We start from the raw sequence: 12,552 nt of genomic DNA on the forward strand, positions 1-12,552 counted from the left end.
TCACACTGCTGTCTTCAGTTTCCTTTATTTATTTATTTATGATGTGAGAAGTTAGAAAATAATTACTGCTCTAAGGACAGAAAGAAAACAGGTTGTTCTTAATCCTAACAGAAATTATTAATTGATACAGGATTAAAAGAGGGAAAGCCTCGACAGAGGAAATACGCTAGGATGTAGAAGGGAAGGGGAGGGGAAGGGGGGAGAGAACGATCCAAATTCCTGTCAATCAATATGGAATCATAGTTTAAAAAAAAACAAACAAACAAAAACAGGTCTCTTAGGGGTTGCAGTACTGCCTTTCCCTATTTTCCCTGACCTTCAATACAACTAACTACCAGTGAGTTTACTTAAGCAAAGCAAAAGGGAGACAGCGGAAGGACACCTGAGCCACTCAAAAGTTTTTAAGAGGTATTATTTATACTTTCACTGTGAGGGCAACCAACACTAGACTTCTCTTGGGACTGGCTGGCATTCAACGTAAACTTGGTAAAGGTCTTATAGCTTCTGTGCCATCTAATCTTTTCTACACTTGTTGCTATAATATTTCTGGGACACTTCATATTAGAAAAAAATATTTGAGTTATGATTCTTTCGAAGGCATGGCATCGATGATAATGCTCTTATATAGTGTTTGAAAAAATAGAATGTGGGATTTTCCCCCTAAACATGTGGGATTTTATATCAGTAGGAATTTGACATGCTCCTACCTTGTTTTGGGTTAGAAACCTCAAGGGAAGAAATATTCGGCCATTTCCTATTAAACTTTGGAGGATCTGTATACATCAGGAAAAATCAGGGTTTGTTATATTCAGCTATAATATCCTTTGGTTTAAACAGAAAACTAAATGGACAAAGACACAAACCACACATCTGCTTTTTAACTTGGCTGTGATGCACTTAACACAACATGACTCCCACACCAGACAAAAGCAAGCAATTGATGATTCCCAAAACATTGAATGGACATTAAATATATAGCCCGTTCCCTAACAAAGCTATATGCATTAACTTTTGAAATAAAGTAGAGTGTTCTTACAAATAACTAAATAGGGACTTCAGCAATTCAAATCATTATATAAAGCTGCTGCCTGAAACTGGAAGATAACGGGAAAGAAATAATTTCTCACTTGAGAATTCCATTCTCTGCAATTTATATTTACAGATATGAGCTGGTTACATTAGTCTTCAGGAGAGATTCTTTAGGGTATGTTTTAAGTGTGAGCCATTATCTCTGCAAAGAAGTGGATTTATTTCCTATTTGTTTTTATGCAATTTCTCAGAGAAAGAAAGAGAAGGATTACTGGTGATTCTGGCTTAAGGAAAACAGACCAGGGTATTCTGATCATATCTCAGGTTTGTATGTATGGGTGTGTATATATTTTCATGATGTTTTTAACTGAAAATATCTCTCTAAAGTTTTTGGTTCCAATCCAGAAATAATGATAAACATTGTTAATTTAAGAATAATGTCTTTTTTTTTTCTTAGATTCACCCATGTTTAAAAAAAATGACTCTGGAAAACAGGAAAATAGCCAGATTTAGGATTGAGTGCTTTAAAACTATTTTTGCTAAGGTACCTAGAGCACAACTATTACAGCAGCCATTTCATGACTCACATCTGCCATTCACTGAGATCAGTTCAAAACTACATTTCTAGTGTGGTCCTTTGAGGCCATCCAAGTCCACAAGGAGAGTTCTTGCCTCTAAACTCCTATAGCATGTGACCTCCTGTGTTCCTTATTTTTCATGGATATGTGGATAGGCGTAAGTTTTAATATTGCTACTTTAAATTTTATGTTTATTTCTTGTCTTTGTAATTAATTTGAATCTCTTTGAGGAAGGGCAAAGCCTTCCAGAAGGCCTCAGTAAATATTTAATAACTGAGTAATTGATATCAAGTGGCTGCTGTTGCTGCTGCTGCTAAGTCACTTCAGTCGTGTCTGACTCTGTGCGACCCCATAGACGGCAGCCCGCCAGGCTCCCCCATCCCTGGGATTCTCCAGGCAAGAACACTGGAGTGGGTTGCCACTTCCTTCTCCAATGTATGAAAGTGAAAAGTGAAAGTGAAGTCGCTGAGTCGTGTCCGACTCTTAGAGACCCCATGGACTGCAGCCCACCAGGCTCCTCTGTCCATGAGATTTTCCAGGCAAGTGTGCTGGAGTGGGGTGCCATTGCCTTCTCTGATCAAGTGGCTAGGCTACTGTAAACAGGTATTATCAGACTGTTTCCTCCATAATTAGATTATAGTGAATCTTGCAAGACATGGAACTTTCACTATAACTTTGGCTTATTAATATTTATTAGAAAAGCTGATCTACTGTTGCTCTGTGTGTATGCTATATACATGTAAAAGCAAAGGGTTAGATATTGCTGTATCTTCAAAATTTATGAATTTTGAAATTATGAAAAAAGAATGAATTCTGAAATTAAGAAAAAACAATGCAATAATTTTCCACATCTGTAGGTGTTACTAAATAAATAGATATTTGGTAATATGTAGGCAAGATACGCAAGTTATTGACTGAGTATTACTTTCCATGTGAGTACTTTGGTGATGGGGAGAAATGGAATTAACATAACAAGCCTACGTGAACTGTGATAGTCACTTTGAAAAACAAGTGATTTTTAGAACTTGTTTATTTAGAAAAAATTTCAAATCACTGTTATAGTTTTATATAGAAAATATATTTATATATATTATAAGCATCAAATTAGGAACAATTTAGTTCTCTGAAATGGTTTTCTCCATCTTTTTCTGTAGGAGAGGTAAATATAGGTCATATGTGGGGGTGCTGCTTGCAAGTTTAATGTTAAGTATTCAGTGGCTTGGTTTACTTGAAGTGAAAGTAATACTATAATTAATCATTTTGCTAATAAGCTCTGCCAAGAAATTTTAAGTGAAGACAAAATTTTATACTAAACCAATTTAGAAGTGAGTTTGAAAGTTAACTTTATAAATTAAGTTCTATTCCATATTCTAATATAATAAATATTTGTTTATGCCTATATTTTATATTTATACTCTTTTATGATTTTCCTCCAGGATACTGAGGTTCCATATTGAGGATCTTCTTACATATATAAAAAGCGAATGTAGGTGATTCTACTTTTGAATTGTTAACTCCTTGACCTGTATGAAATTATCAAGAGAGACACCTCAGTTACAATCTGATCCCTACCTAGAAGGTAATTTTCTTCTGTATTATGCACTTATGATAGTATCTTGGGGAAGAGGAGAGTGTAGCTTTTCTATTTTCTTAGAAATACAGACTCTTTTTTCCAAATGATTTTCATTGGGTGGGATGCCTAACCTTCCTGAAAAATAAAAACTCACAACCACCAGCACTCACTTAGAAATCCTAATCTAATCTATACATATCTCTAGTGGGACAAAATTTTATGTGTGATATCTCTTCCTCGGGAGGAAAAATGTCTTGGAAAAAAATATTGAAATGTGTGGAGCCTTGACTCCTATAGCATGGTTCTGTCTATACATGTTTTAATATTTGTTCATCATAGAATTTTCAAATTTAATATCTCATCTTAAAATTTTGAATTTTTATTTTGTCCTATAACTGCAAAGGCAAGTAAGAAAACTTTAAATCAGCTAGCTACTCTTTGGCTACTCTTGTTACTCAAAGATACTGGCACATACAAATATTCAATCAATATTCAATCAATAAACTAACGTTTAATTCCAAGAAGTAAATTAGGCACATTGGAGGGTAAGTTAATTGTATAATTAAGACAAATTCTATGTTATCATATTCAATTCTAATAAAAGTCCTTGCATAACATGAAGCCTCTGAGAATTTTTAGCCAGTGGCCATTGATTTCAAATAGTTAAGAGATTGCAAACAGAAAAAAAATTACAACACATCCAAAGCATTGGTTAGGTGAACTATTGGAGAATTTTAAAATTTCATTCTTTCATGAATTTACTAAGGAGTATCTTTGTGTCCATATGAAGGTCTCAAAGTGTTAGTATATTGCAAGGCAAAAAGTATTAGGAATCAGAAGTTAAAGGATCTGCTCCCAGGTCTGTTAAGTAGTTGTCAGGCAGTTAATTCCCTGGACTTCAGTTTCCTTATCTGTAAGGTAAAGGTGCTGGATTAAAAGATGTCTATGTTTTCTCTCAGCCATTAAGTTCTATCGCTCCAATGGTTCTTTTATGACCTGGCAGTGTCACGCTGAAATTCATGGAAGGATAAAGCCCACTGGAATGAAGAACATGTTCTTTGCAGAATCTAGGGGATTTAGGGGATTAAGAATCCCTTGTGTAGAAGGAAAAATTATTGCTACACATTGTAACTGTGGACCTGTGACTGTCATAGTGAAACCCAGTCTGGAGTTGAGAAATTATTACTGAGGTAAGGGGAAGGATTATCATATGTGTCCAATGGGATTGTAGATGGCCAATCCTTCAAAAATAGCCTCTTATGGAAATTCCGAGTTCTCAAGGATCCTGATCCCACAAACCTGGAAAAATGGACTAAACACGTCTTAATGATCTCAAAAGACTTTAGCTTGGTGAATATGGAGACCAAAGATTTCATACACCAAAACTATCCCTTTTACAAAGAAAAAGAATATCTGAAATGCCCATCATATACTATTACTCTATCGTCATTGATAAATTTTCAAATTACATCTTTGGGAAGCCTGGGCAATATCTATTGAGGGCAAATTTATTTAAGATATGCTGCATGTAAATAGAACGAGGACTGGATTTAAATTCGAGTTTTATCACTTGGGCAAGTTTCTTAACTTCTCTGTGTCTAAGCTTTCTTATATGTAAAATAGAATAATGCTACCTGCTGGCTGTTGTCAAGGCTGAATGAGTTAATATTTGCTTGTAATTGTAGTGAGCATTCAAGAAATGGTGGCTTTTTTTTTTTTTTAATTGAAGTATAGTTGAAGCACAGGGCTGCCCAGGTGGCACAGTGGTAAAGAACCTGCTGGCCAATGCAAGAGATGCCAGAGATGCAGCTTCAATCTCTGGGTCGAGAAGATCCCCTGGAGTAGGAAATGGCAACCAGCTTCAGTTTTCTTGCCTGGAAAAGTCCATGGACAGAGGAGCGTGGAGGTCCATGGGGTCACCAAGAGTAGGATGCAACTGAGCACCCACATAGTTGGTTTTCAATGTTGTGTTAGCTCTTATTATCCTATTCAAGGTTGCTGTTGTAATAAAAAATTATTGTAGCATAAACAGTTCTTACTAAACTGAAGTAGAGGTTATAATGTGCTTCCCCTATTTCTTGTAACCTTAACTGTTCCCAAAGCAAGTGATTCAGATATATAAAGAAGTTTATTTAAGATACAACTTACTTTAGGGAATAATCTGGTTCTAAGGTCTCCATTGATTAATACTATTGTCCAGAAAGCAACAGAAATTATTTTGGAATACTGTGGGAAAGGGTTTATTTTTAACACAAAGATAATATGTAAATTTCCGAGTTTCTTTAAATTTAGGAGCACATCAGTTTAGCCTATTAATCAAATATACATCTTGCCTGAATTTCTTTTTTTTCCCCATTAAGGAGACTCAGAAAACTCTTACATGACAATTTGGTTTGTGGCACTTTAAAGAGTCAGAAAAACTGAGATTCTAGTTATAAAAATGAGGCTTTGGAAGAAAATTTTTCTTCTCTGTGCCCCAAGGAAAGCTCGGCACTGTAAATTGGAGAGAACTGGGTTAGAATTGCTAAACTTGACCATCTATGGCTGACACCACAGTGAATCAAGCTGAAAGGCAAGCTTGAACCAGAAGGTTAAAAACACTTCATTTACATCAGAAAGCCACTGTCTTCTATCTTACTTGTACCCACTTAGCATGAGTTACAGGCAGCTTCCAACTCATTTTGTGGAAACTCTTTAAAACCAGAGTAAATTGTGACCATGCTTTTCCATGTCCTTTTCCCCTTAAAATAGTCTACTGTGTAGTATTTAATACATGAGTCATTTAATTACATGAGAAGGTGAATGAATTCTAGAGTCCTAGATTGGAAACTGAACATTGAACTAGAATCCTGCCTTGGCTACTATCCAGATGACTTTGACAATTCAATTCAGCCTTAGTTGCATTGCCTATAAAATGATGATGTTGTATGAGTGCTCTTCAATTTTCCTAAAAACACTAATTTTTACATAATGTTTTGGTTCTACAATACAGTGGGAAGCAGGGTGTCATGATGGATATGAAAAGCCACTGCCTGAGAGGATGTTAGTGAGCCTTCATTAAACATTCTCCTTCCAGGAGTGTATGAGGAAAACATTGGGTGCACACAGAGTCACGGGGTCCCTTTGGATTTGTAGTTATTGCTCTTGTTCCTCAGTGGGTTTTGGAAACATTATTGATGTCTATAAAGGAATGCATAGAAAACCCTAAAGCTCTTCATAAAGAACCCCTAGGGCCTTGGCGTAATTTCACCATCTTTACAGTAAGCTGCCTACTCTCAGAAACACAGCGTCATTAACCTGCTGGGGAAGACAAAGTTTAATGCGATAGTGGTAAGTCTGTCCTCACGACAACACATAGGATTTTGTTTGCTTGTTTTAAGCAGCTATGTCAATAAAACATTTGGAATTTTTACTGTCATAGAGTATGTACAAGCAGGTTTCACAACATGCATAACTAAATTTCATGAACTATCCCATGTTCTATAAATAACATCTCACATTTCCCCTCTTCCTCAGCTTTTTGAGGATGTTTATCATTGATGGTGGTAGAGGAAGGGCACATTTTAATGTGGTTTCTGTTGACCACACAGTAAGGTATCGAAAATGAACGTCTGTTTTTCTTCAGAACACTAAAATTTCCCACACAGAAACGGGCCAATGTATTAGACAGGAAAGAGTCTGAGGTCGGAGTCAATAAATATACAAATTCTCTTTCTAACCTCTTCCATTTGGTATACCGTTACCAGAACAGCCTTTGGAGTCAGACAGGCCTTCCTGGCCATATTATATCTGACAAGTTACTCGGACACTTTGAGCCCGAGAGTCACCATTTGTAAAATGGAATTCTGTAGACATGTGGGGACATCTCCCAGGAAGTGGAACAGTTAGCTGGCCAGCTCCCTACTGATATTCCAAGAAGACTTTGGTGATACCCCACTCTTCATTCACAATTACAAGTTTGAGAAAGTTCATTATAGGCCCTTTCAGAGATCTTGGTAAATCTTTGCTTAAGCTAGGAATTTTCAGATGCCCCCACAAGGAAATAACAGCAAAGGTACAGATATCAGCTCACACTTAAAAAGTGGCTTGGCATTCTAAAGACATCTGGGAAAAGGCTAATATATGAAGAAAGGCAGATCTGATAAAGGTGGGCAACTGCTGTTTGCTAAAGATGACTAAACCTCTCAGATTTTTTTTAAGGTAGGTGCTACTCCTCCACCCCCTGCATCATTGGAATATTTAATTTATTCAAGATTAAAGAAGCAGCTATGTCCTAATGTTCATTCAATTTTAGGATAACCACAAAGGTTTCATGAATGCGAAATGCTAGTTACACAAATATGAAATGGATCTGTGATGAGAATACTGGATACATGATATAATAAAGTCCCAAAGGCATTTCACCTGGGACCTTAGCTTTCCTTCTAGAACATCAGCAAACAGATCAAAATTAATGTAGCACACCATACAATCTGCCATATAGCCTCTCTAGTCAGATCATTTTTTTCTTCATTATATAAAACCTAATTATCTAAAGGGCAATTCAAATGAAACTTTTATTTGGGGGATTTAGAAGTATTAAAGAAAAGGGAAAAAACAAACAAACACTGCAGCTCTCTGGATAGCATGAACAAGATTACTAATAACCCTTGAGGGGGGAAATGATTAACCTTGTTATTTTCCTCACAGTCCAGGCTTCTACAGTAAATAGGTACTGAACAAAATATATTTGGATGCTGTATGGGAAACAACTTTTATAAGGTCTCCAACTGGCATCAAATGTTTTCAAGTATGAAAGCATCTCTGAGCTTTCTCAACAGGCTGATGGATCCCTGCAGGTACCACTTCCCTTGTTTAATGGTCCTACCAATTAAATCAAATTAGAGATGAATTTTTAACTCTGTGATGAAGGCAATGCTCACTATAAGAGAAACAGGAAAGTGGAATATTTATCTTAAGTAAATTGTTATTTCAAATTGAATAGCTGAAGAGGAGGAGACAGCCAAATACTTCCATCAATATTTTACACTTTATAAAACATGATGTCAATCATTTGAAGGTAATTTACGGAAACAATGTACACTTGGGTTCATAAAATGTCAACATACATCTTTTCTTTTGTTGCTAGTCTAAGAAATGGCTTTGTTTATTAAAAAAATTTGAAGTTTTTTTAAGTTGTGTTTCCTGACATGAGTTTTCAGTGGATGATCTACCTTTAACCTCTGACATTTTAATCTTTAACCTCCATCACTTGCTTTTTAGGTGATAATCCCTCACACAAAGCTACTCTGCACATTAGGCCAACTCTTGTTATTCTAATTACCATTTTTTATAATAAACTGTTCAGAGTAATTTGTGAAATCACTTGCTTTTCAGGACTAAAGATCAGATAATATATGTTATAATGATTAGTTTATCCCTTAAACAAAAACATCCACACCAAAACAAATATTAATTTGGATCATCAGCATCAACTAACATTCACTTGGATAAAACTGTGAATGTTTACTTATAACCGCATGATACATTTTACATTGAAAAAATGAAACTTGAATGAATTACTACTGCATCAAGTAAAGAAAAAACAGAGCTCATAGGCTCAAATGGCTACAGATTTATTTTGGGACTCATTAATTGCTGACAATATCACCAATAATTTTTCAGCCACAGCCAAAGCACATCAAAATGACTGAGTTTTAAATCAAGTACCTTTGGGATGATTGGGAAATCTATTTCCTAACAGACAACAGCAGGTACAAATGACCTTAATGGGAAATCTGTTTCAAAAACATTTTTAGCAGATGATCGGAAAGGATGACCACTCTGTCCATGCATTTGAACCTTAATATAGGTGTTGACAGTTTGAAATCTATACTGAGAACTATCAGGCCTCCAAAATCTTTAATCACTGTGTATACAGCAAATGTATGTGAACTTATGGTTACATACATCAATCAATAATTTATGTCACAATATACATCATTCATTGTCCTTGATGATGGGAATGTCATGAGTGTTGTATCTATTATCATGGCATCTTTCTACATACTTGGTGGAATTACGTTCATTGATTTCTTCCTTGAGATAAAGGGAAAAGCCCTGGTAAATGCCCAAACTTAGTTGAAAATCCAAGTGGATCTCTCTTTTCCGGCTTGTACCTTGGAAACTATTTCTATGCCCTCTTGAACAGGCAGGGAGTCATCTATGTATGAATTCTTGCCCATTGGAGAGTAAAGGAATCCACCATTGCACACAGAGAACACCTTATAAGTCCTTATAAGGAATGTGTAAATGCCATTGAAGCAGGCTAGAAGATACAATCATGTTTGATGGTTTTATGGCAAATCTCTTCACTTTAAAGCCAGGCAATAAGCAAGCTAGCCATATGTGATGCTGGGTGACCCCTGGAAGTGCTTATACCATTTGCCTGAGAAATCTGAGGAAACACCCATTGCACTCCCAGCAGAACAGCCAGAGGCATCACGAAAGCACAGAATAAGCTATCACTTTGTTTGTTGGAGGGTTTTGGTTAGACATTAAGGAGTTAAATTTTCCTAGTTTCCTGAATAAAGGTTAATACATTTTCCAAAGGCACAACAAAGCATCCTTTCAGGTCACCACTGATTTCAAAATAAAACAAAGCAAAATAAAACTGGAATTTCCTGATTCAGTGTGTAAAAGGTCAACATCTGCTGATGCTCAAAGATGGGGCATGTGGTGGAGGCGGCCGAATGAGATGTCAAGTGAGCAAAACAGTCAGAAATTCCATGCAACACACAATTGACACTTGGAACAGAAACACATCCCAACGCCAAAGAACTACTTTCCGTTCATCCATTTCTGAAACCTTTGACAGGTCAGATCACCATCTGTCTCAGCTTGCTTCCGTTTGGTTTCCTTTTGCTCCAAAATGCATGTACAAACACAGCTGTCAAGGCCTGAAAGGAGCACGTTGTGGCGTATTTATGAAGATAGGCAAATGCCACGGGAGATACGGCAGCAGAAAAACTAGACTATTAGAACCGAAGCTTTCACTTGCAAGTTTGTACCACTGACGTCATTTCAACAAGATCACAAAGAGGAAGCTGTGGCATTAGGCTGGTATCTAAATGAACGTGAACACTAGTTCTATTTCTGTTTACAAAGTGGCTGATGTTCATTGCATTTAACATGTCTAGTGATTAATAAATCTGTGTGTAGTCCTATTCACAAGCTTAAGTAAACTGGGTTGATTTAAAAACTGGAAGACCTGACTGTGCATTTATAAGAGGCAAGAAGTTATTTTATCCAAATTATGAGGATATTGCTTTTTAAATGGTTGTTGTATATTGGAATACTCCTACTGCTGTTCTTTACCCTTCCATCACCCTGTTGTGGCCCAGCATTTATGACAAAGACTGGGTTAAACTCTAGTGAAAATGCTTCTTTTCACTTACAGTTCATAGTCTAGGCTCCCTCAGTACTTTATTTCAAATCACTTATTCAGTAGCTATTCAAAGGTTTTAACCATCAGAGAGAAAGGGAACAATATTTAGAAATATGTGAGATTTGGCTCTGAAAAGTTATGGGACATTTCCTTAGTGAGCATTTCAAGCTTGGTGTTGGGATGTCATTGCTTTAAATGTAAAGAGGGAGCTACAGCCTGGTTCTCCCATGGTATCTGGTAGAATGTCTTTGTAAAGGTACTAGAGAAATGTTCAACAGAATGTTGAACTTCTCTTTTCAATTGCTGATATCTCTACTAAAACATTTCTTGCAGGAATTTCTAGTAGCCCCATTCCTAAATTTTGCATGTATTTTTTTTATATCCCTTCTCTACCAAACTTGAACCTAAGTAGACAGAAAAATAACGGATCATTGTATTTTAGGAGATAGCGATGGACATATTGATTATTTTCTTTCCTTCATTTCTCCAGAAAGACTAATGATCACAAACTGACCTCTTTCAGGCCTTCACAAAGGCTAAAGTTTAATGCATTAATAAAATTCCTTCTCCCTAGTTTCATAGTGATTTCTTTGGGCTAACGAATATGCCTAAAGCATTCACTGGCATTCATTCTCTGCTTTCCCAAATTATGGGAGAAATCCATATACAGTCCTCGGGAGAGAGTTCCATTTGTTTGCTGGTTACTAAGTATGGGTAAATAGGACTGTTCATATTTTTGCTAAATGAGTTACAGTTATGTAAGTGATTGCACCTCTGTAAAGGTAGCCTTCATCAAAAATAGTCAGAAAAGCTGTAGCACTGCCATATCCATGGAGGAATTCTATACAGGTAACTATTTCATCTGTGCTTTCACCATATCTGTGCAGAGAACAAACACAACAATTCAATTCACAAAGGAAATACTCTCTTACATCAGAAATGGACACTGGGAAAATAGATCTGAGGAGCTGAACAACAAAGCCAAGCTAGCCTAGACTTGGTTTGTGATTTTTTGTTTTTGTTTTTACTTACTACCAATACTGGAAATACTGGGGATACCTGGAGAGAAAGAAAACAATAAAGAAAAACTGTTAGTCATTTATTAGTAAAGGATATCTTAAACATCATATAAAAATCTTAGAAACTTAAACACTTGATTACATTCATATCATCAGAAAATTAACACACAAAAACCCCAAACATATATCCAACCACTGAAACCATTTCGCTTATTCTAGAACTCCTTTAACTTATCAGAGTCGGGAAATCAGCATTCATCTTTAACAGCTGGCTCAAGACAGATTCATGACATCGAACATTTTGTGCTTACCTATAAGGTTAGTGAACATTTGTATGTGGTTCAAAACAGACACTAAGCTAGGCTTGTGTTCTGGGCACCGAGCACCAAGTATACAATGTATGTGCCTGTGCAAATATATCTACATCATGCCATCTATCTCTTTAAACGTGTTGAGATGCATGTGTTAGCAGTTGAAAGGCACTTGTCATTTTATTTGATTAACTACATATAACCATCATGTTCCATCCTCTTTTACTCGTGAGATATGTGGATTAAGCTCTGTAACAGAAAGTAAATTGAGCAGAATGCAGAATAATTCAAGAATACATTAGGTTGTATTCACATCGACCATGGGCTTCATCAATTTTTCAGCTTCTGCTTTCATTGTCAAGCTCTGCTAAGGTGGTGGAACCATTTCAGAATGTGACTGAAGATGTTATAAACGTGGACATGAATTTAGTTGTATCCAGATGGAAACTCCTAGCCAAGATCAGGGGCACAAGAGCCAGGCTATCTCAGATCGAGGCTTTGCTCTTATACTCACTGACTGTGACTTTGGGACAAGTTGCTTATGTTCTCTGTGGCTGTTTTCCACCTGTTAGAGTTGTTGCAAGGATTATATATATATATATTTAATATATATATA

At 36.3% G+C, this 12,552-nt stretch overlaps 1 protein-coding gene across 5 annotated transcripts in view; it reads right to left on the reverse strand.

Annotated features, from left to right (window-relative positions):
* NTNG1 (netrin G1) overlaps positions 1–12,552 on the reverse strand; it is a 369,164-nt gene that overhangs the window by 67,973 nt on the left and 288,639 nt on the right. For 3 of the 5 annotated variants that reach the window (XM_010830949.1, XM_010830946.1, XM_010830947.1), the window contains exons 5-6: positions 11,639–11,665; positions 708–773 (exon numbers count right to left, since the gene is read on the reverse strand). In XM_010830949.1, the coding sequence (XP_010829251.1) occupies positions 708–773; positions 11,639–11,665 (93 nt within the window). The remainder of the gene's footprint in view (positions 1–707; positions 774–11,638; positions 11,666–12,552) is intronic. The other 2 variants (XM_010830950.1, XM_010830951.1) reach the window with 1 other exon arrangement.

This window comes from Bison bison, unplaced genomic scaffold (assembly GCF_000754665.1).
Source record: "Bison bison bison isolate TAMUID 2011002044 unplaced genomic scaffold, Bison_UMD1.0 scf7180017864519, whole genome shotgun sequence".
NCBI classification, from domain to species: domain Eukaryota; kingdom Metazoa; phylum Chordata; class Mammalia; order Artiodactyla; family Bovidae; genus Bison; species Bison bison.